The sequence below is a fragment of the Phoca vitulina genome, unplaced genomic scaffold (assembly GCF_004348235.1).
Source record: "Phoca vitulina isolate PV1807 unplaced genomic scaffold, GSC_HSeal_1.0 scaffold2, whole genome shotgun sequence".
NCBI lineage: Eukaryota > Metazoa > Chordata > Mammalia > Carnivora > Phocidae > Phoca > Phoca vitulina.
This window is the reverse complement of record NW_022589705.1, coordinates 76,883,725-76,909,109: the sequence shown is the minus strand read 5'-3', so window position 1 is coordinate 76,909,109 and position 25,385 is coordinate 76,883,725. Positions and strand designations below refer to the sequence as shown.

Sequence of the window (25,385 nt, the reverse complement as noted above, 5' to 3'; positions counted from 1 at the left end):
GAGAGGGAGAGGGAGAAGCAGGCTCTGCACTTAGCAGGGAACCCGATGCGGGACTCGATCCCAGGACCCTGAGATCATGACCTGAGCCGAAGGCAGACGCTTAACCATCTGAGCCACCCAGGCGCCCTCCAGTATAATCTCTTTCTTAAATCTCTAGACTTGTTCTGTTTAATGTGATCCATTTTCTTCTCTGGCCCTACCTCTTAACATTGAGTATGAATCTTTGATCCTCTCCCCCCAACAGTGTTTCTGTGCATTCATCCCTTCTATCTTCTCCTTTCTCTGGGCTGTGATCCTAGTATTCCTTTCCCAAAGCACAGATAGCCATTTACTATCTCTCCTTAAATTGATGGCTTTTGAGAGTCAGTCCTGGAAGAAGCTCCTTAGACTTCTTATAGAAGTTGCTGTATTCTGGGGTATCTGGCTGGCTCAGTTGGTAGAGTATGTGACTCTTGATCTCGGGGTTGTAAGTTTGAGCCCTATGTTGGATGCAGAGATTACTTAAAAATAAAATCTTAAAAAAAAAAAAAAGTTGCTGTATTCTATCTCTATACCTGAAGGAGACAAGTTTGAAGTCTTTCACACAGTTGGTCCCTCCCCCAATTCTGCCTCCACACATCTAATTAATCTCTCCCAGAATCTATATCCTCATTTTTCATCCAGGAACCTTCCTATTTACATAATCAACAATTCTGCTCTCTTCCTTGCCTTGGATGCTAATTTTGTATATTCCCAGGCTTCTTATTCATCGCCTTCTGTTCTTTTGTGCTTTTTTTAAAAAATGTTTTTATAAAATATTGAGTAGATATGAAAGAATTTTTATAAAATATGAAGGTATAAAGAATCACAATACAATTAATACCACCTAGTTTAAGAAAACAAACATTGCCATGACTGCTAAAGCCCCAATATGCCCTTCCCTGATCCTGTCTGCTCTCTTCCCCAGAGTTAACCTCTGCCCTGTGTTTGGGGCTTATTATTTCCTTGCTTTTTATTTTTTTTTTTATTTTTATTTATTTTTTTTTTTTAAAGATTTTATTTATTTGACAGAGAGAGACACAGCGCGAGAGGGAACACAAGCAGGGGGAGTGGGAGGGAGAAGCAGGCTTCCCGCGGAGCAGGGAGCCCGATGTGGGGCTCGATCCCAGGACCCTGGGATCATGACCTGAGCTGAAGGCAGACGCTTAACGACTGAGCCACCCAGGCGCCCCTCCTTGCTTTTTAAAGATAATTTTACCAGTATGAATTCTTAAACAATACATGTTCTAGTTTTACATGTTTGAATGTTATGTAAATGGAGTCCTACATGTGACTTGCCTTTTTTGCTCAACATGTTCCTGAAGAGTCATACATGTTGATGCGCAGAGCTGAATTTATTTTCACTGTTTCATTGAAAGAATATAGTACAGGACATATGCACATATTTACCCTTATTAATGTCAAAATGGTTTCCAGTTCCCAGCAACATAGAAGAATTGCAGTTGCTCTAAGTCCTTGCCAACACTTGATTTTGTCATATTTAATTTTTTGCCAGTTTAGCTTGGCATGAAATGATATTTTACTGTTGTTTTGATTTGTATTTCCTTGAATCCTAGGGAGATCGAGGATCTTTTTTATGTTTATTGGCCATTCAGGTTTCCTTTTTTTTTTTTTTTTTTTAAAGATTTTATTTATTTATTTGACAGAGACAGTGAGAGAGGGAACACAAGCAGGGAGAGTGGGAGAGGGAGAAGCAGGCTTCCCGCGGAGCAGGGAGCCCGATGCGGGGCTCAATCCGCTGGGATCATGGGACGCTGGGATCATGACCCGAGCTGAAGGCAGATGCTTAACTGACTGAACCACCCAGGCGCCCCCAGGTTTCCTTATTAAAGTCCCTTTTTTTTCCTTTTTTTTAAGATTTTATTTATTTATTTGACATAGAGAGAGAGACAGCTAGAGAGGGAACACAAGCAGGGGGAGTGGGAGAGGGAGAAGCAGGCTCCTGGCTGAGCGGGGAGCCCGATGCAGGGCTCGATCCCAGGACCCTGGGATCATGACCTGAGCCAAAGGCAGACGCTTAACCAACTGAGCCACCCAGGCGCCCCTAAAGTCCCTTTTCAAGCCTTTTACCCATCTTCCTATTTGATTGCCTGTTTTTGTTTTAATTGGACCTTAGCTATACAGAATTGGAATAAACATTATCCTTGGCTCATAAGCATCAAAAGAAGTTCCATTTTTGGTCTTCTTTTTAAAGTATGTATTTTACTGTTTGTTTATTCATTATTAAATATTTTAATGGTGCTATGGACATCCGTATTCCTACACCCCACTCTCCAAATTTTGTGTTTATTATTCTCTTGCTTTTTAAAAAATGTTTATCCTGTGTGTATATGCCTAAACAATATATAGTAATTATTTACATGTTTTTGAACTTTTTGAAAAAGCTACGCAGGCAAACCCCCTCCCCTTTTAAAGTTTATTTATTTATTTTTGATAATCTCCACACTCAGTGTAGGGCTCAAACTCATGACTCTGTGATCAAAAGTTGCATGCTCTTCCGGGGCACCTGAGTCAGTTAAGTGTCTTCAGCTTGGGTCATGAATTCAGGGTCCTGGGATTTAGCCCCGCATCAGGCTCTGCGCTCAGTGGGGAGTCTGCTTCCCCTGTCCCTCTCCCTTTGCCCCTTCCCCCTCGCCTCCCCGCTTATCCCCCCCTCTCTTAAATAAATAAATAAATAAAATCTTTTTTTTTTTTTTTTAAGTTGTATCCTCTTCGAGCGGAGCCAGCCAGGTGCCCCTGTGACTTGCTTTTATCACACAATATTATGTTAGTAAAATCCATCTACCTTGCTGCATATAGCTATCGTTCTTCCATTTTCCTCTGTTGAATAATTTTTTGTCATTATACTTCAATTTATCCCTTCTCCCATGATCTTAATTTGTATCTCATTTTTTAATGTTGGGAACAGTGCTTTGAATATTCTTGTACATGTTTCTTAGTATATATATGCAAAAGTTTCTTTTGGCTGTTTCTCTAGTACTAGAACTGCTGGACTGTAGGGTATATGAATATTAAATGCCATGTTGCTTTTCATTGTGGTCAAATGAATTTATACTCCCACTGACAATGTGTAAGTGATACTTTGAGGGGCACCTGGCTGGCTCAGTTGGTGGAGTTGTGAGGCTCTTGATCTTGGGGTAATGAGTTCAAACCCCACACTGAGTGTGGAGATTGCTTAAAATAAAATCTTTAAAAAAAAAAAGATACCTTGATTGATATCCTTTCCTATACTTGGAATTAGACTTTCAATTTTGCCAACCAAAGGAGTATAAATAGTATGTGATTGTGGGCTTGATTTGCATTTCGCTAATGACCAATGAAAATGAGTATCTCGTCATATGTTTATTAACTATTTGTATGACCTCTACTGTGAAATGTCTTTTCTTTTGCCCATTTTCCTTTTTTGGGTTGTTTGGCTTTCTTTTTCTTACCAATTTGTAGTAGCTCTTTATTCTAGTATAGATAGTCCAGTATCAGTATATTGCTCTAAATATCTTTTTTTTTTAAGATCATTTATTAAAAAAAAATGATTATTTTAGAGAGAGAGTACATGGCAGGGAGGAGCAGAGAGAGAGAATCTTTAAGCAGAATCTGCGCTGAGTGTGGAGCCTGATACGGGTCTGGATCCCATGACCTTGAGATCACTACCTGAGCCAAAACCAAGAGTCAGACGCTAACCAGCTGCGCCACCGAGGCGCCCTGCTCTGAATATCTTCTCTTCTGGTTTTGTCTTTTCACTCTAATGTATCTTTAATGAAGAGAAATTCTTGATTTTAATATAGTCATGTTTATTAATTGTTTCCTTTATAAGTGCTTTTGTGTCCCAAGAGATCTTCCCTTGGGGCACCTGGCTAGCTTAGTCGAGAGAGCATGCAACTCTTGATTTCCAGATTGTGTTTGAGCCCCATGTTGGATGTGGAGATTACTTAAAAAAAGAAAGAAAGAAAGAAAGTCCTTCCCAACTCTTAAGGTGTTCTCCTAAGTTCATCTTTTAAAAGCTTTATAGGGGGCACCTGGCTGGCTCTGTCAGTAGAGCATGTGGCTCTTGGTCTTGGGGTTGTGAGTTCAAGCCCCATGTTGGGCAAAGAGCTTAACTTAAAAAATAAAAACAATTAAAAAAATAAAAGCTTTATAGGTTTGCCTTCACATATATGTATTTACTATATCTATAATTGATTTTTAAATACGGTTTGAGGTAGGAATCCACTGAAATTTTTCCCCCATACTGCAGCTGATTTACTGAAGTCAGTTGTTTCCCCACTGACCTAAGTGCCAGCTCTTTTATATATGAGATGTCCATATTTGTTCATTCATTCCACAAATACTTAAAGCACCTGCTTTGTGCCAGGCACTGTGTGTGGGTCTGTTTCTGGGCTCTGTATTCTGTTGACTTGATCTGCTTATTGACCCATATGCCAATACCCAGTGGCTTAATTATAATAGCGCTTCAGTAGGTCTTGATATCTAGTAGCACAAGTCCTCCCACTTAGTTCTTAAAAAAAAAAAAAAAGTGACTTGCTATTTGCCCTTTGTACTTCTATATAAATTTTAGAACTCACTCATCAAGTACTACAAACAAATCTGCTGGGATTTTGGTTGTAATTTTATTGAATCTTTATAGCATCTTAGGGAGAATTGATATTTTGAGAATATTTAGTCTTTGAGTCTATGAACATGGCATATCTCCATTTATTTAGGACTTTTTATTTTACTTTTTATTTATTTTTGTAATTAAGTCTTTTTATTTTATATTTTTTTAAAGATTTCATTTATTCATTTGAGAGAGAGAGAGAGAGTGAGCATGAGTGGGGGGAGAGACAGAGGCAGAGGGAGAAGCAGACTCTCCACTGAGCAGGGAGCCTGATGTGGGGCTCGACTCCAGGACCCTGGGATCAACCAACGGAGACACCCAGGCACCCCTAATTAACTCTTTTTAAATGTCTTCTATAAAGGCTTCTTTTAGCTTCTTTATTGTAAAATATAATACATGTACAAAAAAGTGTATAAAACACACGCAGTTTAACAAATTGAGATACAGTAAACACGCATGTAAACACCAGCTAGTGCAAGAAGTAGAACCCTGCCTATGCCCCTTCCTGATCACAGCTGCTTCTCTCGCTGCAGAGGTAACCAGAATCCTGACTTTTCTATTAATTGCTCCTCACTCTTCATCATAATTTAATTACCTAAATATGCATCCCTAATACAATATAGTTCAATTTTGCCAAACTTGATATAAGTGGAATTATACACTATCTGTTTTTTGTAGTTTGTTCATATTAATTGCTATGTAGTATTTTACTGTAGAATATACCATAGTTTATTCATTTAGCTGTTGATGGGTTGTTGAGATTTTGGCTGTCAGTCTAAAGTTTTATAAATTTCTCCATAAAGGTCATGCACATCATTTATTAGATTTTTTTTCCCCAAGTATTTCTTTTTAATGCTCTTATGAACTGTATCTTTTAAAAATTTTATATTTGGATTGTTTACTGGTATATAGAAATGTAATGCAGTTTTTTTTTTTTCCATTTAAACATATATCCAAGGTCTCTGTAAATCTTTCTGCTATTCGTTGTTTCTATGAGCCCTCACTCTTAATGATTTGTTTCCTTGCATGTTTTGTGATTTTTTTTTTTTTAAGATTTTATTTATTTATCTGACAGATAGACAGCGAGAGAGGGAACACAAGCAGGGGGAGTGGGAGAGGGAGAAGCAGGCTTCCTGCTGAGCAGGGAGCCTGATGCGGGGCTCGATCCCAGGACCCTGGGATCATGACCTGAGCCGAAGGCAGACGCTTAACGACTGAGCCACCTAGGCGCCCCTGTGATTTTTTTTTTAAAGGATTTTATTTATTTATTTGAGAGAAAGAGATAACACAAGCAGGGAGGAGGGGCAGCTGGAGAGGAACAAGCAGACTCCCCGCTGAAGGGGGAGCTCAATGCGGGGCTCCATTCCAGGACCCTGAGATCATGAAGGCAGACGCTTAACCAACTGAGCCACCCAGGCGCCCCTGCATGTTTTGTGATTTTTGACTGTGAGGTCATATTTCTTAGAACTTTGTGGCCTGGGATGAAAATAGGTTCTTAGAGCAAGATTTGCTTTTACTTCGTAAAAGAGGCAGCTTTTGAGATGGGCTTGTCTTTTTTGAATGTAGTAGATCAGGAGTGCAGAATTAAGGGTGGCTTCTGTCTTGAGCAACTGGGTGGATGGTGGTGAGGATGGGAACCCTGGGAAAGAAGAGCATAGGAGAAATAAGGCGGTGGATGCAGTCAAGATTATGGAGGAGGTATAATGCAGGGGATAGGCAGTGGATTGAAATGGAAGTCAAGAAAGGGTGGAGTTAAGGATTATACTTAGTTTCTCAGCCTGAGTGGATGTTGGAGTCATTAACTAAAATAGTAAAAGAGAAGTCTGGAAGTGAAGCGAAGTTTGAATGCCTCTGAGCTCTCTATAAGTTGTTAGATTCAGTTGAATTTGAAGTGCCTCTAGGATTCACAGGTGGAGCTGGCTGAGAAGCTGTTGGAATTGTGGATCTGGAGCTCAGAGCAGAAATCAAGATGGAGTGAGTGTGGGCAGGTATCTATGTAGAAGAGATAGTCAAAGCTCCGTCCGCAACATTGCCATGAGGGTAACGGGCTTAATATCGTAAAAACAACTTAGTATTTGGAGCCAAGTCTTGCTTCTTTCACTCTGGGTGTTTTATATAAAACAGTCTCCATCTTTTAGTCTTACATCCCTCCTTATATTAAGTGAGGATGAAACAAGAGTCAGCTAGTGCCCGCATCCAGACCTCTGGGTTCCTAGTCCGATTTACCAGCTGTGTGACCTTGGGCAGATTACTTAACCTCCCTGTGGGCAAAGTGAGGGTACTAACAGTACGGAATTCAAGAGGTTGTTGTAAGGATCACAAAATAGCATACAGTGCCTGGCTCAGGGTAAACAATGTTAGGTGTGTATTGAAAATACTTTATAAACTAGAAAGGTATTGGTAGTTAGAAAAGCAGAGGGTCATCTTAGATGAAGACCTACCTTTAAGGGATGAGAGGAAGAGGTTTTTTTTTTTTTTAAGATTTTATTATTTATTTATTTATTTATTTGAGACAGAGAAAGAAAGAGTGAGCATGAGAAGGGGGAGGGGCAGAGGGAGACGGAGCAACAGACTCCCGGTTGAGTGCAGAGCCTGACACCGGACTCGATCCCAGGACCCTAAGACCGTGACCTGAACTGAAGGCAGACGCTTAACCGACTAAGCCACCCAGGCGTCCCGAGGAGAGAATTTTTAAAAAGAGGGAAAGATGAATCAGAATGTTAGGATAATCCAGAAATTACCATGTCAAGGAGGCTTCAGTGGGGAGGGTATGATCAGAATTGTTGGTGTGATGATGATTTATGAAAGATTTCCTATTTCAGTTATTGTTAGTCACCCTTTTTTCTCGAACTCTTGGAGCCATTTGGCCCATAACTATATATTGTTATACTTAATATTAAAAAGAAATAAGAGTTTGTAAAGCACTTCACAATTTACAAAGAGATTGAACATCTCATCCAATTCTCACGATCCCTGTGAGGTAGAAGTTGCCCCTATTTAGTAAATGAGAAAATTGAGGTTCACTAGATAGACTGGCCTAAGCAACAGAGCCAGAGCTGCTGTCAGGGCCTTCTGATGCTGCCTCTCCTTTGATAATCTTATGTGCCTGATTAGATTAGTTTCCGGAGGCCTTAATCTAATCAGTAATTGCTTTTTTTTTTTTTTTTAAAAAACCTTTATAGCACCTAGCTCAATGCTGGGCAGACACAGGTGTTCAGAGCAGACTGACTGAAGACTGGCAATGGTCGGGAATAACGCGTCCTTTCTCCCCTCTGCCCCCTAGCGCCCTCACAAAGCCAATGCTGAGGAGATGACCAAGTACCACAGTGATGACTACATTAAATTCTTGCGCTCCATCCGCCCAGATAACATGTCGGAGTACAGCAAGCAGATGCAGAGATGTAAGTCCATTCTGTTCCCTCCTTACTCTCGAGGCCCCAGTTGGATCTGCCTTTGAATTGCAGAGGTCTGCTCTGCCTTCCCTAGTATCTCCCATTCAGCAGACGCCTGCTTTCCCCTGCCTCTCAAGGATGCCGAAGTGCTGCTTTTTTCTCAAGTCTAGTTTTCCTTGCATCTTGATTATAAGGAATAGAGTTTGATCTTTGTCTAGTTCTGTTCACAACACTATGCCGAGGAAACTGTGAATGTTGTAATGGAAAAAGCACTGACCTGGGAGAGGGACACAGGAGGTACAAGCCCCAGCCCTGACTCCTGACTGACGGGCAGGTCACTTGCCCTTAGATTTTTCTTTTGTAAAATGGACTGGGTGTCATCCCTTACAAATATAACTGCTCTCACTTTGTGAGTATTAATTGAGAATCGAGTGGCCACTTAGAACAGACTCTAGATGATGTGATCTTTGAGTTGAGGTGATTCTGCCTCTGCTTCCTGAGACCTGAACCCCAGAGCAGGTGGCATCTCAGAAGCTACACTCGGTTTGTAGGAATCATGGGGATTGTTTCAGCTGTGGGAGAAAAACTATCGTATCTGACTTCTCCCGTGTGTTTTTTTAGAAATTATCTCTCAGCACCTAATATCTCATATAATAAAACAATGAAACAACATTGTCCAGAAGAAGTTTTGATTAGCTCATAACAGCTTATTTGAAATATCAGCAAATCTGTGGCACTTGTTGCTACTGGCCACAAGGTAGTCTGATTCCCAAGGCAGAAAGTTTATTTGTTACAATAATTGTGTGGTTGTAATGATTACAGAACCACGGAGACCTTTTTTAAAGCGTCAGACTTCTTTACCACTTACAACTCCAGGAGCTGCTGCCCCCTTGAAGTGCAGTATTTGCTCTTTGAGTTGACAAGATCTTATTTGCTTCCAAGATGAGACGAATTCCTTCCTTTGCTCTAGATGGCTTTAGGGCTTCTCATAACCTATTTAGGCCAGTGATCAGGCCCCACTGTCCGCAGAGAGGATTCTCATTAGGGAAGCAGCTTGGTGTTGAAGCAAGAAAATGAGCTTTGATGTCTTGGTTTGAATCCCTTCGCTCTGCCACTTAGCTGCTGTGTGTTCTTAAGCAAGTCCCTAGCCTCTCTGAGCCTCGTTTTCTCTTCTTTCTTTCTTTCTTTAGTTCTAAAGATTTATTTATTTGTGGGGCACCTGGGTGGCTCAGTCGTTAAGCGTCTGCCTTCGGCTCAGGTCATGATCCCGGGGTCCTGGGATCGAGCCCCGCATCGGGCTCCCTGCTCAGCGGGGAGCCTGCTTCTCCCTCTCCCACTCCCCCTGCTTGTGTTCCTGCTCTCGCTCGCTCTCTCTCTCAAATAAATAAATAAAATCTTTAAAAAAAAAAAGATTATTTATTTTAGATTGAGAGTGCTTATGCAGGGGGGAGGGGAAGAGGAAGAGGAAGAGAGAATTTCAAGCAGACTCTGCTACTGAATATGGAGCCCAGAGCCCAGAGTCGGATGCAGGGCTTGATCTCACGACCCTGAGATCATGACCTGAGCCGAAACCAAGAGTCGGGTGCTTACCTGACTGCACCACCCAGGCACCCCTGTTTTTTCTTCTTTAAAAGGAAAACAGGGGTGCCTGCATGGCTCAGTCAGTTAAGCGTCTGCTTTCGGCTCAGGTCCTGATCCCGGGGTCCTGGGATCGAGCTCCACATTGGGCTCCCTGCTCAGTGGGGAGTCTGCTTGTCTTTCTTCCTCTCCCTCTGCCCCCTTCCTCATGCATGCTGTCTCTCTCTCTCTCTCAAATAAATAAATAAAACCTTTAAAAAAAAAAAAGGAAGATAATAGTGCCTATTTCATAGTGGAAGTTGGGGGGATAAGTGAGATAGCACTGACTGTCAATGAATAGTAACTTTTGCTATGATGATATAGTATTTTCATTTTTTTTCTTTTTTAAGATTTTATTTATTTGTCAGAGAATGAGAGAGAGAGAGAGCATAAGCAGGGGGAGTGGCAGGCAGAGGGAGAAGCAAGCTCCCTGCTGAGCAAGGAGCCTGATGTGGGACTTGATCCTGAGCCGAAGGCAGTATTATGACCTGAGCCGAAGGCAGACGCTTAACCAACTGAGCCACCCAGGCGTCCCAACTTTCATTTTCAAATCTATCAAGGCAGACATAAAATATTAGGCTCTGAGGAATGCCCAGCTTTGGGTCTGGCTCCCAGTTTGCTCCAGTCTTCCTGAAACTAGCATTCTAAGGTTGTGCATTAAAAAATTAGGTCTGGGATTTTCTCTCATTGAAGATGCGTTAGGAAGGGTGAGGCTCTCTGAGGACTTTCAGGCACCTTCCTGACTTGATTCATGGGGTTATAGAAAGATGTCACTTAGTGAAGTGCTGTATAACCAGGGATATCACAGAGACAATAACAGGGATGTGGGAGCTGAGCTCTTTTTTTGTATTTACCAACACCTAACCTAGGAAGTTATACGTGTAATAAGACTAAGTAAGTTAGGCTTCCTTGCTCTTGGCTAGAATGTAATAAATGTTTTGTGGTCATTTTGAGACTTTGAGAACCTTGATCAGAAGTTCTGACCTAATACCTTAATTAGTTAAAATGGGACCGTGATGTACACGGTAGGCTCCCTGACAGTCTGGCGTGATCTGTCCATTTACAGTCGGTTCTCTGTCAGCCAGCCTTTGCCTGCCAGGGAGTTCGTGGCCTGCTGGGCTCAGGCCTTCTTAAAAATAATAATGAATAAATGAAATGGGTTCGAACATCAATAAATGCAATTAAAAAAATTTTTTTTTGCCAGATAGTTTATCAGAATGTGAAACATGGTGGAAAAATGATAAAGGAGAACTATGGTGGCAAAATTTAGAGATATTGTTGTCCATTTTATGGACTGAGGTGAAATGACTTTCCCAGGGTCACCCAGCAAAGTAGTGGTAGAATGGAGAATAGAACTCATTTCCTAATTCTGGAGTACTTTTAAATACATTGCATGTAACATATTTCAGACACAGACACAAAAGTATAAAAAGTAATAGAATGAACATCCAAGTACCCACTACCAGTCTTTCTTTCTAAGAAAAAAAACATTACCAATATAGTTGAAGCCCCCCTGGGTGCCTCCCCTTGATCACACACCCTTTCTCTCCTACCCTCCACTCCACCCCATTACAGCACCACAGTGGTGGAAGGCCTCTCCTGAGTCCCTGTTTATCCCATGCATCTCTTTCTGCAGTGTGTTATTTACCGTCTTCTCCATCTCCCTCCGCTCTCCCATCTCTCACCCAGTATTGCACCCTTCAGTCTAACACCAGCCTAAGAATAAGAAAGGTATTTGTAGTGGGAAGAGGGAAACCCATCGAAAAGTCCTCCCTTGTTTCAGACATTAGCCCAAGTGAGGGTCTGCACTCCCATTTCCCCCCTTTCCATCTCCCAGTCACACAGCTCGTTGAACTGAGAATAATGGGCTAGCCATTTGAACCACATGTTGGTTTGGGGCCTGAAGGAAAATACTTTTTTCTCCTGTCTAAAACAACCATCTCTTGGGGCACCCAGCTGGCTCAGTCAGTAGAGCACGAGACTCTGTCTTGGGGTTGTGAGTTCCAGCCTCACGCTGGGTATAGAGCTTACTTAAAAATAATAACAATAAAAATAAAAAATAAATAAAACAACCATTTCTTCCCATGGTGGCTCCACATCCCAAATGGGAATATAAGCAAAACTCTGGAAATCTAGGCAGGCCAAACCCAATGAAGGAGGAAGCAGCAGGAGGGGGCAATTGGTTGCCAGTGGATAAAGAGCCTGGCCCCAGGGACCAAAGTTCTTATTGACACAACCTCCCAGTGTTTACCTGGGCAGTGGGGGTGAGAGCCACGTACTACTGCTCACCCCCATGGGCCACACTTCCTCAGAGCACTTGTCTTGGCAGGGCACCCTCAAGTTTAGGGCAGTGCCAGAGTTGGTAACACTTGTGGTTATTGCAGACTTTGAGCTTCAGCTGTCTCTCAGAAGGTTACCACAGTCTGAGCTGGGCTCTGCTAGCCTCCTCCTCGGGCTCCTCCCTGCTCTACTTGAGGAACCCCAGCTGATAGCAACAGGTGCAGTAGGAAGGCTGGGGCAGGGAAGAACCTACCCTGCCTCTAATTTCCTGTGTATCATTCATGTCTCAGTAGTTTCCTTTTTTTTTTTTTTTTTTAAGATTTTATTTATTTGAGAGAGAGAAAGAGCCCGGGAGTCTGAGGGAAGGGGAAGGACTTCGGGAGGGAGAGGGAGAGAATCTCAAGCAGCCTCTGTGCTGCGCACGGAGCCCGATCTCAGAACCAGGAGTAGGACACTCAACCGACTGAGCCATCCGGGCGCCCCTAGTAGTTGCCTTTTCTGGGAGAGGAGACTTGGAGCCCTAAGGTTCCTCTCTAGCTCTGTGACTCCACAGCCCTCAGGTGTGCTTCCATTCCGGCCTCTCAGTTAATTTGCATCACTGTTTGCATGTGTTTCCTCATTACGTGGTAGTTTGTACTTGTGCCCCTTTAGGCCTGAAATAACTTGACTCCAGTTGTCACTTGTAGGTGTAGTAGAAAGAGCACTGGACTGTGGGAGTCGAGACACCTGGGCTCTGATCCTGGCTCTGCCGCTGCCTGCTTACTAATCCTCCGGATCCGTTGGTTCCTGTGGACGGTGGCGTTGAGGTGTCTTGTCCAACTCATGGGGTTGTGATGAGAACCAACTGAGATTGTATAAGAAATTATTGGGAAGAAGGCCAGAGTATATTTTCATGGGCTTTTAGGGCAGGCAGACCGATACTTAAATACCGCCTCTGCTATTGACTAGAAGTTCACCTCTCTGAGCAGGTTTCCCCGATTATAAAATAAGACCAAATCCTGTCTCAGAAGGTTAGAAGGTTATATGAGGATAAAGGACATAAGGAATTTAAAACGTTTAGCACAGTGTCTGGCACATTGTTAAGCGTTCGGTGGATGATAGTTATGCAGGTCTCAGTTCTTCCCTGCCTTTTGGTCAGCTGGAGTGAGATCCAGAACAAACCCAGGAGTAAGCAGCTCAGTTTTTCTCCCTCAAGGAAAGAGCCAACATTTTCTAAGTGTACTTACTTGCTATATTCTTCCCCATATAAGATTTCTATTAATCCTCTCAATGTTTAGGTGAGGCGGATGTCATGATTGCTAGTTAAAGGTAATGAGCCAAAGCTGTGAGAAGTTAAATGATTTGACCCAATCACAAAACCAGTAAGTAGTAGAGCCTGGACTAGAACCCAAGTCTTCTGAAGATTCTCTATTCCCCCCGCCCCCATAGGCTCATAGATAATGTAAACAAAAACTAAAGGAATTGTGGAAACTAACCTTTCTCTTGTGTCTTTTAAGTCAACGTCGGTGAGGACTGTCCAGTATTTGATGGCCTGTTTGAATTCTGTCAGTTATCTACTGGTGGCTCTGTGGGTAAGGAATATACTTCCCTCCTCACGGGCTGTGCTGGGTTGTACTGGTGAGGTCTGCCTTTTAGGCCGCTATCCCAGTAGGACTGATCTGTGACCCCATAAAGTGGTCCTGTGGGTTTTTACCTTAGGTCTTTAAAATATCCTCTTGTTCAGTCCTAGCCCAGGTTCAGTCTCTGACATGGTACTGACGGGTGTCCTTGACTGTCCTCTCCTACAAGAGATCTTACATACTGGAATTCCCTGCAGGCCTCGGGTTGTGGAGATGCTGTACATAGAAGCAATTTGCAAACTGCAAAGTGCTATAAAAATGGGAAGTGTCATCATCTGTGTCTTACAAAAGACCATAGTAATTACCTTTAGAGGTCAGAAATACTCCCCACATATCTCCCCCTTCCATTATTAACTTCTAGGTTACCTCTACGATTACTCTAAGCCCTTTCTTAACAAATATATATTTTCCTATGATCATTGTTTTCTGTCCTCTCCCCTTTCCCCCAGCTCCCAATATAATCTCAGAAAACAAAGAGGTGCACAGGAAAAAATTGCCCACAATCACACTGTCACAAATAATTGTTATTACCATTTTGTTGTTTGTACATCCATTTTTTTTTCTGTGTGTATATATCTGGATATAACATATACATCTGTATTTTACAAAAACGTGTCACATGTGTATAGTTTTGTGTCTGCATCTTTTACTTAGTAAATCTTTAAAATTCCTGTAGCTCTAGTAGTCTATAGCATGATTTCTAGTGGCTACATGATTATTCCATTTTATGGACCAACTTCGGTCGATATAATCAGTCCCCTCTTGTTGGATCACTTGGCTTGTTCCATGTTTTTATTGCTGTTAAAAGTTACACTGCTGCGAATGCACCTGAACACACAAGTGTGTATTTCTCTCACTTCTGGGGCCTGTTTGTACTTTGAGCTCCTAATACGTCTAGTATCTTCACCATTTTTTGACCATGAACCCCAGTAAGAAATACATTTACACTTGCAGTCGAGGTTGTGCACACACGTTCTCACTCTGAAGCCAGTTTCACAGAAGAACAGTTATTTTTACTGTCATTTTATCCTAGTTTGTTTTGTTTAATACACACACACACACACACACACACACACTAATCGTGACCCACTAAACCAGTTTTAAGGCTTACTGATGGGTTGCCAGCCTCAGTTTGGAAAAAAGTTGTTTAGAGTAGCCAGTGTCCTATTTACTCCCTGTTGGAGTGGGGAGGGAGCGGGGAGAGGACTGGCCTGTGGATCGTACCGTCCCGTTGTCAGATAGGTCCCACGTCTCACCGGGTTTCCTGGGCTTCTTGGGGAAAGGGGAGAACGGCTTGCTAACCATCTTATGTTCACTCTCCCACACGCAGCAAGTGCTGTGAAACTGAATAAGCAGCAGACGGACATCGCTGTGAATTGGGCCGGGGGCCTGCACCATGCAAAGAAGTCTGAGGCATCTGGCTTCTGTTACGTCAATGATATCGTCTTGGCCATCCTGGAACTGCTAAAGTATGCCTGCCTGGCCTTGTCTCTTGGAGGAGCACCTTAGGCCAGGTTCCCACTTCCCTCTCCCCCTGGGCTTGCCTCCCTAGTTTGCTTTTCCTAGCGGTGTGCTGGCTAGGATGTGTTCAGTGAGTGTCTCTGGCCATCCTCTCCTTGACGGAGTCCTGGTTTGATCTGAGCCCACGGCAAGATCAGGGGCAGGCGCTGCTCAGATCCTGCCTCCAGAGTGTCCCTGTGTGGCTGGAGTTGACCCTGGCTGTAGAGTAGGAAGATCGGACTTGGTCGGCTTGGTCAGGCCTCTGGAGACACCCTGCCGCTCTTCCACCTTCCTTCAGCCAGTTTCCACGTCTCTGGTGCTTAGAGATACCTGAGGGAGGCAGCCAGCCCGGTAAGCTGGGACCTGGCGCCCTTGGCGCGTCCCATTCCCAGAGAGCCCCCAGACCCCTGACCCCCTTCTGATCCTAGGTATCACCAGAGGGTGCTGTATATTGACATTGATATTCACCACGGCGATGGCGTGGAAGAGGCCTTCTATACCACAGACCGGGTCATGACTGTGTCCTTTCATAAATACGGAGAGTACTTCCCAGGAACTGGGGACCTACGGGTGAGAACTCCCTTCAGGGGCCTACCAACTCACCCTCAGCTGCCAGCTCTAACTCTCTTGTCTGGTGCCACCAGAACCCCCGTCCCGCCGCTTCTGCTATTCAGAACGCCGTACCCCAGCCTAGGGTACCTGCCCTGGTCTCCTTCCCTCCCTCGTTCTGGAGGAAGGGAGTGATGGGGCCCAAAGAGGTGGGAGGGATAGGGGTCGCATGACTCAAGACAGGTCCCTCCTGGCCATAGCTAAGTTACATGACACTACTCAGATGTCCCATACGACTTGAATTTTTGGCTAGAAACATCAGGTTCTCTCCCATGGGCTAGGAATTGGGACCCTTACGGACCATCTCAAGAGTTCTTAACCTTCCCCTTTGATCATCTGACTGAAAGCTACGGACTCTGTCCCCAGGAAAGTATAGGAAATCTTTTGTATCTGATACTGAATAGTTAATTAAAGACACTTCCCTTTACTGAAGCCCATCAGTAGACCTCAGGATAAGAGTCCTTGGAAGCTAACTCATCGAACTGTTGTATCTGCTTCTATTAGCATGAATATGAAACCAGCCCTTTGCCATGCGGTAACCCTCTGGTGAAAAAGTGGCACGAATTCATTTGTTTGCTGTGGCATTAGAATAAGTGGGCATTTCCAATTTTAAAGAACTCTTCTACCTTCTCTGGGGAGGAAAAGTTGTCCCAGGGTGGGTGTTATTTCTGTGACCCAGCCACCAGCAGCTCCAACCCAGTCCAAAGGTAGAGGTCTTGTGCTGTGGGGTAGGATCTTCCATCCCTGGCTCCGTAAACCATTCTCAGCCTGGGCGCAGGCTCAGTGGTGTGTCCAGAGATATGAGCTAGACTTGCCCGTGAGGGGGCTGGTATTAACCAAGATGCCCCTGTTCTGTCCCTGCCTCCGCTCCTGCGCCCCACTTGTCTCTCTTAGAACCACTGCCTCTGTCCTTAGCCTTCCAGCCCCCATCCTTGAACTTCTTCCTAGCTTCATCTTTCAGTTTTACTTTACTGTCCCTCTTGATTAGGATATTGGGGCTGGCAAAGGCAAGTATTACGCTGTTAACTACCCGCTCCGAGATGGGATCGATGACGAGTCCTATGAGGCCATTTTCAAGCCGGTAAGTGGCTTATCCACCACCTGGGCTGCAATCGGGCTTAGTCCAAGGGAGGGGTAAGCTAAGTACTCCCAGCATACCCCAGGGACCTCTCCCGCCCCTGAGAAGCTGGTTGGGAAATGAGATGTGTTTTAACCCTGGGTTGTATGCTGTGTGGTCAGCTAGAGGAAGGAAGTTCATCCAAATAGTTATTGATGCCTCCTGTGGGTCAGACCCTCTGTTGGATACAAGAATATCCAAGACATGAATCATGCCCCTGAAGACCTCCCAGTCTGCATTGTGGGAGGCAGGCACATACACGGGATAGCATGTGGTCATTACTGTTTTTGCAGGATGAACAGAAGAGAGAGACAAACCACTGCCTGGGCTGGGGAGAGGGCAGTCAGAGATGATTTCATAGAGGTGGTGATATTTGAGCTGGACTCTGAAAAAGTTGCCCATGCCCAAGAAGGAGGTGGAGGCTGGAGGGTGGGGGTGGCATTCAGCAGGGGGAACAGCACCAGCAGAAGCACAGAGGTGCCAATACGGAACTGTATGTAGGCCAGTATGATGGGTGGGAGGACTGTTGAAGGATGTGGTAGGAAATGTACGTTGGGGTCAGTATTTCAAAGGGAGCCTTGAATGCCAAGCTGAGGAGTTAAATCTTTGCCTGCAAGCCACAAGGAACAGTTAACTGGAGTACTAACCTAGTAAGTTCAGGTAGTCAAGTGCCTATGTATGCCTTGTAGTAAGGGTGACAGCAAAGCCCAAAGTCTGGTCTTTGTCCTGGGTAACATCAAAATCTTGTCAGAAAGGGAAAGACAAAAGTGAGTGCTCCCTCAGAATATGAGGCTCAAGGTCTGCAGGACTGAAGGTGTAGGGCAAATGCAGCTAAGGGTCAGAAGAAATGGTACTGGAGTTTGGGCAGTGAAAGAAAAGAAGGGAAAGATGAGGAGGCTTTTCTAGGTTCAGCATTATTAGAGCTAGAAGGATCTTGGAGAGCCTTTCAAATTGGAAAAGTGAAATCCCAAGTAGGGAAACAAGAAGCCCAGACTGATGTTTCCTCTTTACCAGCCAGCATGAGGGAGGGTGGGAAGGTGGGAGTAAGTGATAGGGAGCAGGACTGCACCCACCCTTTGCAGCCCCAAACGCCACATAACTTTTCTTAAAGCCAGTGGTGACCAGGACGTGTCCTTCTAGGTCATATCTAAAGTGATGGAGATGTTCCAGCCCAGTGCAGTTGTCTTACAGTGTGGCTCCGACTCCCTGTCCGGGGACCGGTTAGGCTGCTTCAATCTGACCATCAAAGGTGAGACCGTGTAGCATAGGGACAGGTGGGCAGGGTCCTGCCGGGTGCTCCTGTAACCCAGCACCCCTTTCTCCCACCGAAGGGCACGCCAAGTGTGTGGAGTTTGTGAAGAGCTTCAACCTGCCCATGCTGATGCTGGGAGGGGGGGGCTACACCATCCGCAACGTGGCCCGCTGCTGGACGTATGAAACAGCCGTGGCCCTGGACACAGAGATCCCGAATGGTAATAGCTCCAGGGCCAGGTTGGGCCGGGCAGAGCTGGAGCGCATGTGTCCTCAAGCTCACGAGCCCTTTCCCATTGGCCATGTGGGCTCTCCTCTTCTGATACTAGTTGTTGATTCTCCCGCCTATCCTCTTGTGATTGTCAGACCATCCGTTTCTCCTGAGTCCTTTTTTGACCCTGTCCTCTCTCCTTCCCGCTTCTGGTCTAGACAGAATTATCTGTGGTTATTTATAGCTTTGGAATTTCTACTCCGTAGGGAAACTGGGGTAGTCAGTGAGGAAGTGTTCCCAATGAGCACCGCCTAAATTTTTCTAAACCTGGGGCTGTGCCTTCTCATTGTGTGTGTGTGGACACTGGAGAATGGCTTTAAAAAGACTGAAACCCTGTAAGTACCCAAGTACTCTGTTAGATCGTTGGGTTGACAGTTCCAGATAAACGTACAAATGCTTTTCTCAGTGTCCCATGGTAGCCAGGTCTCTTGACTCTTCTCTCCTGCCCCAATTAGAGCTTCCGTACAATGACTACTTTGAATACTTTGGACCAGATTTCAAACTTCACATCAGTCCTTCCAATATGACCAACCAGAATACCAATGAATACCTGGAGAAGATCAAGTGAGTATGTCCCCACACACCCCCTGACTGAAAATTCCAGGCTCTGGTTTGTCCCTAACCAGAGCCCAGCCACCCTCTCTACCATTGGCCATAGACAGCGACTGTTTGAGAACCTGAGAATGCTGCCCCACGCACCTGGGGTCCAAATGCAGGTGATTCCTGAGGATGCCATTCCAGAGGAGAGTGGCGACGAGGATGAAGAAGACCCTGACAAGCGCATCTCGAGTAAGACCCAGACCCAGGGGCTGGTACCTGCTCAATCAGTAGTCAGCTCTGACTTCCCACCACTGTTCCTGGTTCCACATTCCTCCCAAGCTACCCATCTGTTGAGAAACCCAAGTTCTAGTACTTCGGACAATTTAGGGAGTCTGATTTTCCTTCCCCTCTTCTTGGTCACCCCTTCCCTTGGTGTCTCTTGGAGGACACACAGGGAAGCACTGGGCACAGACCCTGAGGTAAAGCTAATCTGCTGTCTCACCCACATTTCCCATTGCCTCCCAGTCTGTTCTTCTGACAAACGAATTGCCTGTGAGGAAGAGTTCTCGGACTCTGATGAGGAGGGAGAAGGTGGGCGCAAGAATTCTTCCAACTTCAAAAAAGCCAAGAGAGTCAAAACTGAGGATGAAAAAGAGAAAGACCCAGAAGAGAAGAAAGGTGGGTTTGGGTCACACCCGACTTGGGTCTTGAGCCCCAGACCAGAGAGGAGGATGAATCTGTGCAGGGCACGGGGAGGAGGGAGCAGACTCAGGCCCTGCCTTCTGTGGGGTTCTGCCTCAGCTCCCAGAGGTGGCAGGGCGCACAAAAGAATGAAACTCAATTTGTCATCTCCACTGGCTGATTGAGCCCTACCAGGCCTGGGCTCCCTATGGTCAGGAGTGTGGCTGTCACATTCGATCCCAAGCCCTTTTCCCAGCACTTCACCCCAGTTTCCCAGGGGGCTGCCTCCGCCCACCGGGTTCAGGCACTAGCAGGCTGGGAAACCGGTCCGACCTGTTTGTTCTCAACAGGGCTCAATGGGAGGGCCTGGGATGGGCTTTTCTCTGTTTTGCAGGTCCAGCGAGCTGTAGTGTTGGGGAAGGGGTTTCAGGCTAAGATTCCAAGGGTCCTTCTGGAGGGGAGCCCTTGGTCATCCCTGCACTCTTATGTTCTAGAAGTCACAGAAGAGGAGAAAACCAAGGAGGAGAAGCAAGAAGCCAAAGGGTGAGGAAGGAGCTGTCGGCCATCTCCCTGGCCTTGGAGCACCAGCCCCTTTGTCCGCTACGCTGAGGAAAGGCGCAGGGACAGCTGGTGCAGCTTACAAAGACCTCTTTCAGGGACGAGTCTGTCCGTCTCTGCAGTTCTAGGCAGAGCTAGGAAGCCCCAGCCCTCGGCAGTCACCTGGGCAGCTGGGGTCCTATAGAAGTCATTGTCCCCATGTTTTTGCCTCAAGGCCTCTGGGGTATATTATCTCATGCCAGTCTCTGCTCTCTCCACAGGGTCAAGGAGGAGGTCAAGTTGGCCTGAGCAGACCTCTCCAGTTCTGGCTTCCTGCCAAGTTCCCCACCTTTCTCCCACAACCCCTCAGATTTTATATTTTCTATTTCTCTGTGTATTTATATAAAAATATATTAAATATAAATATCCCCAGGGACTAGACAGGAACCAGGGCCCTGAGCCCAGGGCACATGTTACGAGTGAGCTTTTGTAGTGGTTGCCTTGCCACCATCCTTCCCCAGTTCTTAATTTTGAACCATAAAGGGTGCCGGGTCTGGAAGGCATACTCTTAAGCAGCCATGGGACAGAAATCCTGAAATGCCAAGTGTCTGCTTAGTAGCTTTGGAAAGGTGCCCTTACTGAGCATTCTAGAAGGAGTGGCTGGGTCTTCAGGGACCCCCCCCCCCAATCAGGCTCCTTAAGGTAACAGCCATTTTTAGATTGGTTCTGTATCATGCCTTCCCACTGGCCCCGTGTGAGCCAAGGAACTCCCACTGCCTGCCCTCTATCCTCGCCCAATTCTGCAGGTGGAGACTGGTAGTCTAGTACCCTTTTTGAGATACTATTTTCATTTTCGTGAGAATCTTTGTAATAATAAAATGGTACATTTCTACATCCTCCTGAGCTTGTCTCCTAGCAGTGTCCCTGAGAGCCTGGGCAACCCCCTGAACAACAAAACAACCCCACAAACTTACCCCTCACCTTAATCCCTCCCTCAAGGGTTGAAGTTAACCGATCTCCTCACCCTATCCCCAGAAGACCACTCATTAAAAACCACTACTAAAGGGATGACATTTATTCCTTTTCCAAATGTTACAGTAAAACCAGGTGGAAGAGAATGGTTTTAGCAGTTAGAAAAAAAAAAAAAGTACAAATCTGGGGTTTGGCCATTAAAAGTTATTTACAACAATGGGAGGGGGAAAAAAGACAACAAAAAGTTGTTTCACATTACAGACCTCCCTCCCCACCCCAAAGCCTAATACTTGCTTACCAAGTCAGAAAAGAGACACAGTCGATTCACAAGCTGGAGGTTTGAACTTGAGTAAGACATTTATAAAAACCTAGACAGGGGCAGTGTCCTCCCCAGCCCAGGTGCCACTAGGCACAGCACAAGAGACTAAAAACTCAACGGTGGGGGGAAGGCTGGACACTCAGGGTTTGGGAGTGTAGGCACCCCACATCTGGCTCAGGGATTTGGGGAGTAAACAAAACCTACTTGGAAAAGAATTGGGGAAGAAAACCAGCAATTGCCTTCTGCAGGGGCGGGGACAGGAGGGGTAGGGCCAGGGGCAGGAGCATTTCACATCACTAACCTAACTCGGGAAACTGCAAGGGACCATCTTCAACCGGCCTTAAGAGGAAGGCCAGATGGATGATGGGAGAATCCACAGGAGGGAAAAGGAGAGGGAACGTGGCTGGGAGGGGGCAACAGCCCCTTCCTTTCTGGGCACAGGAAGGCAGCCAGGGCACCAGGTCCAGGCAGTGACCTCACAAGGACAGCACAGTTTTTGCAGCTTAGAGATCACCCACCTGCCCCCACCCAGCTACTCATTCTGCTCGCTGGCAGGTGTAGGGCCACTCTCCGGCCCCGAGGGAGTGGACGGCTCTGCGGCCTGGGGCCCTGCCTCTTCTTCTGTGTCTCCTCCCTTGGAGGCAGCACTAGCCTCTGACCCCTTGGCCTGGGGCTCCTGGCTCTCAGGGGTGGCGACAGCCTTCCCTTCCTGGGCTGTGCCTTCCTCGCCGCAGGCACCGATCTCCCCCTGCTCCTGCTCTTCCTCTGTGGGTGAGGAGGCAGACGAATCTCCCCCACCCTCCTTCCGATTTCTCTTGAAGGACAGACCACTCAATTTGAAAGGCTTCTTGAAAGAGAATTTCTTCTTCTTCTTGGGGGTCTCCTTGGCGGGGGCATCCCCCTTGACCTCAGCGCCCTGGCTAGGGGGTGCTGGCTCGATGGCATCGCCAGTGGCCCCGGCTGCCTCCTCTGTTCCGTTCACGGGGGGCGACTCCCCTTCACCCTTGGGGGATAAGTCTCCATTGCTTTTCACGTGGCCATTCTCCTGCAGGGCAGAGGAGACAGCAATGAGGGCCGGGGCTCTACCCCTCCTCCCCCAGCCCGCCCCTGACCTCTTCCAGGCAATGGGATCCCGACTCTTCTGCAACCGCGGAGGCTGGTTGTAGCCTCACCCACACCGGGATCCCGTCAAACATCTCCCTCCCGTCCTCACGAGCGCGCGGGGGCCGAGCGCGCAGAGGCCGCGGCCGGCAGGAGGCGCTGGGGTCCCGTGGCCCCCCACCCACCTCCCCCGGGGCGCGCTCTCCATTCGGCGGGGACCCGCTCGCGGCCGCCGATCCCCGGCGGGCGGGCGAGCCCAGCAAGCCGACATCGGGCGGGAAGCCGCCCCGGGGCGCTCTTCTCCGCACCTGGACGGCCCATTTTCCCAGCCTCCCGCTTTGTGTAAACGGCCCCCCACCCACCTCTCCCCCACATCTCCGCTCCCCACTAAAAAAAGGTTGTGAGCCACCGAGGTCGGGTCTGCGGGTGGAGTGCCCTCCCCCACCCCCCACCGGGCACCCGCCCCGCGGCCCCTGGGCGCCCCCTTGGCGCGGCCCGGCAGCGCCTTTGTTCCCCGCGCGGCACTCGGGGCGGCCGGGGGGCAGCGCCGGGGGCCGGGGCCGCAAACAAAGAAGGCGGCGGGGCCGGGCCGGCGCCCCCTCCCCGCCCCTCCCCTCGCTTCGCCCGCGGGGGCTGCGGCGCCGAGAACAAAGGGACCGGGCGGGGGAGGGGGCGCCGCGTGTCCCGGGCCGGACAAAGCGCGCGGCCCCGGCCCAGGGCCCCAGAAGGGGCGAGGTGCGGGAGGAGGGGGCTAGGTCGGGCCGTGCCGAGCGCACCCACCTGTCCGTTGGCCTTAGCAGGGGAAGCGCCTGCTGCCTCCTCGGCGGTCACGTCGCCCCGGGGAGCCTTGGAGCTCTGGCTGCCCATGATGGGGGGGTCTGCTGGGGGGGGGCGCCCGGGGCCGCCCCGGGCTCGCGCCGCAGGGGATAGTTCGGCCGGGTCGGCCTGGCCGGCAGAGGGGTGGGGCTCGCGCCTGAGGGGGAGGGGTATGGGGGGGTAACCGAGCTGCACCCCCTCTCGGCGCCCGACCCGCTAGCTGCGCCCGCCACCGCTCCGCTCCGCGCCAGAATGCCGCCCGCCGCCCGCCGAGCCGCCTTATATATGCGCCCCGAGTCGGGGCGGGGCCGGACATTTAAATGAGCGCCCAATCGAGGAGCAGAGGCGGGCTCAGGTCCCGGGCCCCGCTGGCGCAGTGGGCGACGCTGGCGGGCTGGTACCCCCAGCCCACTCACCTGCCCCGGACGGGTGGGGTCCAACGTGGGAAGGGGAGAGGAGGGTCGTTCAGCGAGCTGGGCAGAGGGGGGCTCTTAGAGGAAAGGGAGAGCAATCATTCCCTCCTCTCACCGCCCACCTCCCAGGGTGGACGCCCCAGCTCCTGGAGTGGCCCCCAACGCCTTGGTTCTGCACTGACAGCCCCTGTCAGTCTCCCCCTAGAACTCTTCGAAGGGCTCACATGCCCAGACTCGTCAGAGGGCTGGTCCTGAGTTATGCTCCGGAGAATGTGGTCATAGAAGCCGCAGGGCCCCGCGCCGGCATCTGCGCCCCCTCAGGCCTGGAGACCCGTCACAGGTCCCACCCACGTCCCTGCCTGCCTGCCCGGGTCAGCCTGGAGGGTCTGGCCCGCCGCGGAGTCACTCTGGTCAGCCTGGTGAGGCCCGTCCCTCCTCTCTCCTCCCAGTCCCTTGGCAGCCAGTCACACCGAGCCCCCACAGACCAGCTCGCCCTCGGTCCCTCCTGCCCTCAGCCTGGACCCATTACAAAGCCCCGGCTAGGGCGGTCCTGTGACCTTGAGGGGCTTCTCCATCCCCATGTGAAAGCTGAAGAGTCTGAGGCTCAGAGACGTTGACATAACCCGTCTGACTTGTCAAATGCTCTCCCCCCACATCTGCTTCCCCACATCAGGGCTCCCCAAGCAGGCAGAGGAACTCCAGGAGGGGATTCAACAAAACTTCAAACACTCCAGTGGAGGGGTGGGACATCACCAAGGCTCCTGGGACAGCCCCTTGAGGACAGCCCCCAGGGCTGCCCAGCCGTAGCCGCCTGTCCTGCCTGAGAGTCAGTGAGCCCGGAGGCAGGGGCAGAGAGCCGGTGGCTGGAGACCCTCCAGCTCCAGTCCCCTGCCACTTCCCCTTCCCCTGGTATGGACAGGTCTGTGGGAACCCCAGAGTCCTGACTGGCCCCGGATGTGTGTGTGTCCGGTTGCCTGCCCTCAGCCCCCAGGAGGAAGGGGATGGGGGCTGGAGGAAGGAAAGTGTTGCAAAAGCAAGGCTGTGTCCTGGACAGCTCAGCGCGTCCCTCCCTCCCTCCTTCCCTCCTACGGGTAAGGCCTCCTGGGAGGCCTGAGGCTGTGAGGTGTGGAGACACCCCAGGGCCTGAGAAATCAGGAACTCCCCACAGACCTGACCACAGAGGGGCCGAGGAGGGCTGAGGTGGCATCTACATTCAGCACTCACCCCCGTAGCCTCCAGCCTCACCCCTACTCTGAAGCCACAGGAGATTCTCAGCTTCATTAATACCCACCTCCCCATTTTCCAGACTGGGACACTGAAGTTCAGAAAGGGAAAGGGACATGTCCAAGGGCACACAGCAGATGCCAGTAACTGAGGGTGAGGAGGGGTTTGGAAAGACCTACTAAAATGAGGTGGGGACAGTGAAGAAGCCCCTGGAAAAATTCTCCATTGAGATCTGGGACTGCCTGGTCAGAGTGGGAGGTGAGAAGAGCCAGCTTTGGGATAGGAGGGGCACCACGCCCCACTGCCGCTCACTGAGACCGGTGCCTTCACCCACTGCCGCTAAGGGATGGGCTTCGTGCCCTGCATCTCTGTCTCCACCACAATAGGGAGCCCACAATGCTGCCAGGCACCGGCTGGCAGGGCTCGGATGGAGGCTGTGCGGGTCCCCGAGGCTTTGCGGTCAGAGGTTGAGAGCAGATGCCAAGCGTCCGGACTT

The 25,385-nt window shown here is 48.4% G+C and overlaps 2 protein-coding genes across 2 annotated transcripts in view; one reads left to right on the top strand and one right to left on the bottom strand.

The window, feature by feature from the left end:
- Nucleotides 1–20,945, top strand: part of HDAC1 (histone deacetylase 1) — a 31,760-nt gene extending 10,815 nt beyond the window's left edge. The window contains exons 3-14 of the mRNA XM_032388956.1: nucleotides 7,914–8,031; nucleotides 13,416–13,490; nucleotides 14,869–15,007; nucleotides 15,467–15,608; nucleotides 16,636–16,728; nucleotides 17,905–18,013; nucleotides 18,096–18,236; nucleotides 18,742–18,850; nucleotides 18,945–19,075; nucleotides 19,352–19,504; nucleotides 20,002–20,050; nucleotides 20,326–20,945. Of these exons, the coding sequence (XP_032244847.1) occupies nucleotides 7,914–8,031; nucleotides 13,416–13,490; nucleotides 14,869–15,007; nucleotides 15,467–15,608; nucleotides 16,636–16,728; nucleotides 17,905–18,013; nucleotides 18,096–18,236; nucleotides 18,742–18,850; nucleotides 18,945–19,075; nucleotides 19,352–19,504; nucleotides 20,002–20,050; nucleotides 20,326–20,353 (1,287 nt within the window). The 3' untranslated portion in view covers nucleotides 20,354–20,945. The remainder of the gene's footprint in view (nucleotides 1–7,913; nucleotides 8,032–13,415; nucleotides 13,491–14,868; nucleotides 15,008–15,466; nucleotides 15,609–16,635; nucleotides 16,729–17,904; nucleotides 18,014–18,095; nucleotides 18,237–18,741; nucleotides 18,851–18,944; nucleotides 19,076–19,351; nucleotides 19,505–20,001; nucleotides 20,051–20,325) is intronic.
- Nucleotides 20,946–21,098: 153 nt separating this feature from the next.
- On the bottom strand, nucleotides 21,099–23,493 carry MARCKSL1 (MARCKS like 1). Its single transcript, XM_032388968.1, has 2 exons — nucleotides 23,217–23,493; nucleotides 21,099–22,380 (listed from the first exon to the last, which is right to left on the bottom strand). The coding sequence occupies exons 1-2, from the start codon at nucleotides 23,301–23,303 to the stop codon at nucleotides 21,868–21,870; spliced, it is 600 nt and encodes a 199-aa protein (XP_032244859.1). The 5' UTR covers nucleotides 23,304–23,493; the 3' UTR covers nucleotides 21,099–21,867.
- Nucleotides 23,494–25,385: the final 1,892 nt, after the last annotated feature.

What these genes read in the sequence shown, in the direction of transcription:
- MARCKSL1 (XM_032388968.1), bottom strand. Translation starts at nt 23,303, where the DNA reads ATGGGCAGCCAGAGCTCCAAGGCTCCCCGGGGCGACGTGACCGCCGAG. An exon ending in CTGCTAAGGCCAACGGACAG is followed by an intron (nt 22,381 to 23,216) that starts GTGGGTGCGCTC and finishes TCTGCCCTGCAG; the next exon opens with GAGAATGGCCACGTGAAAAG.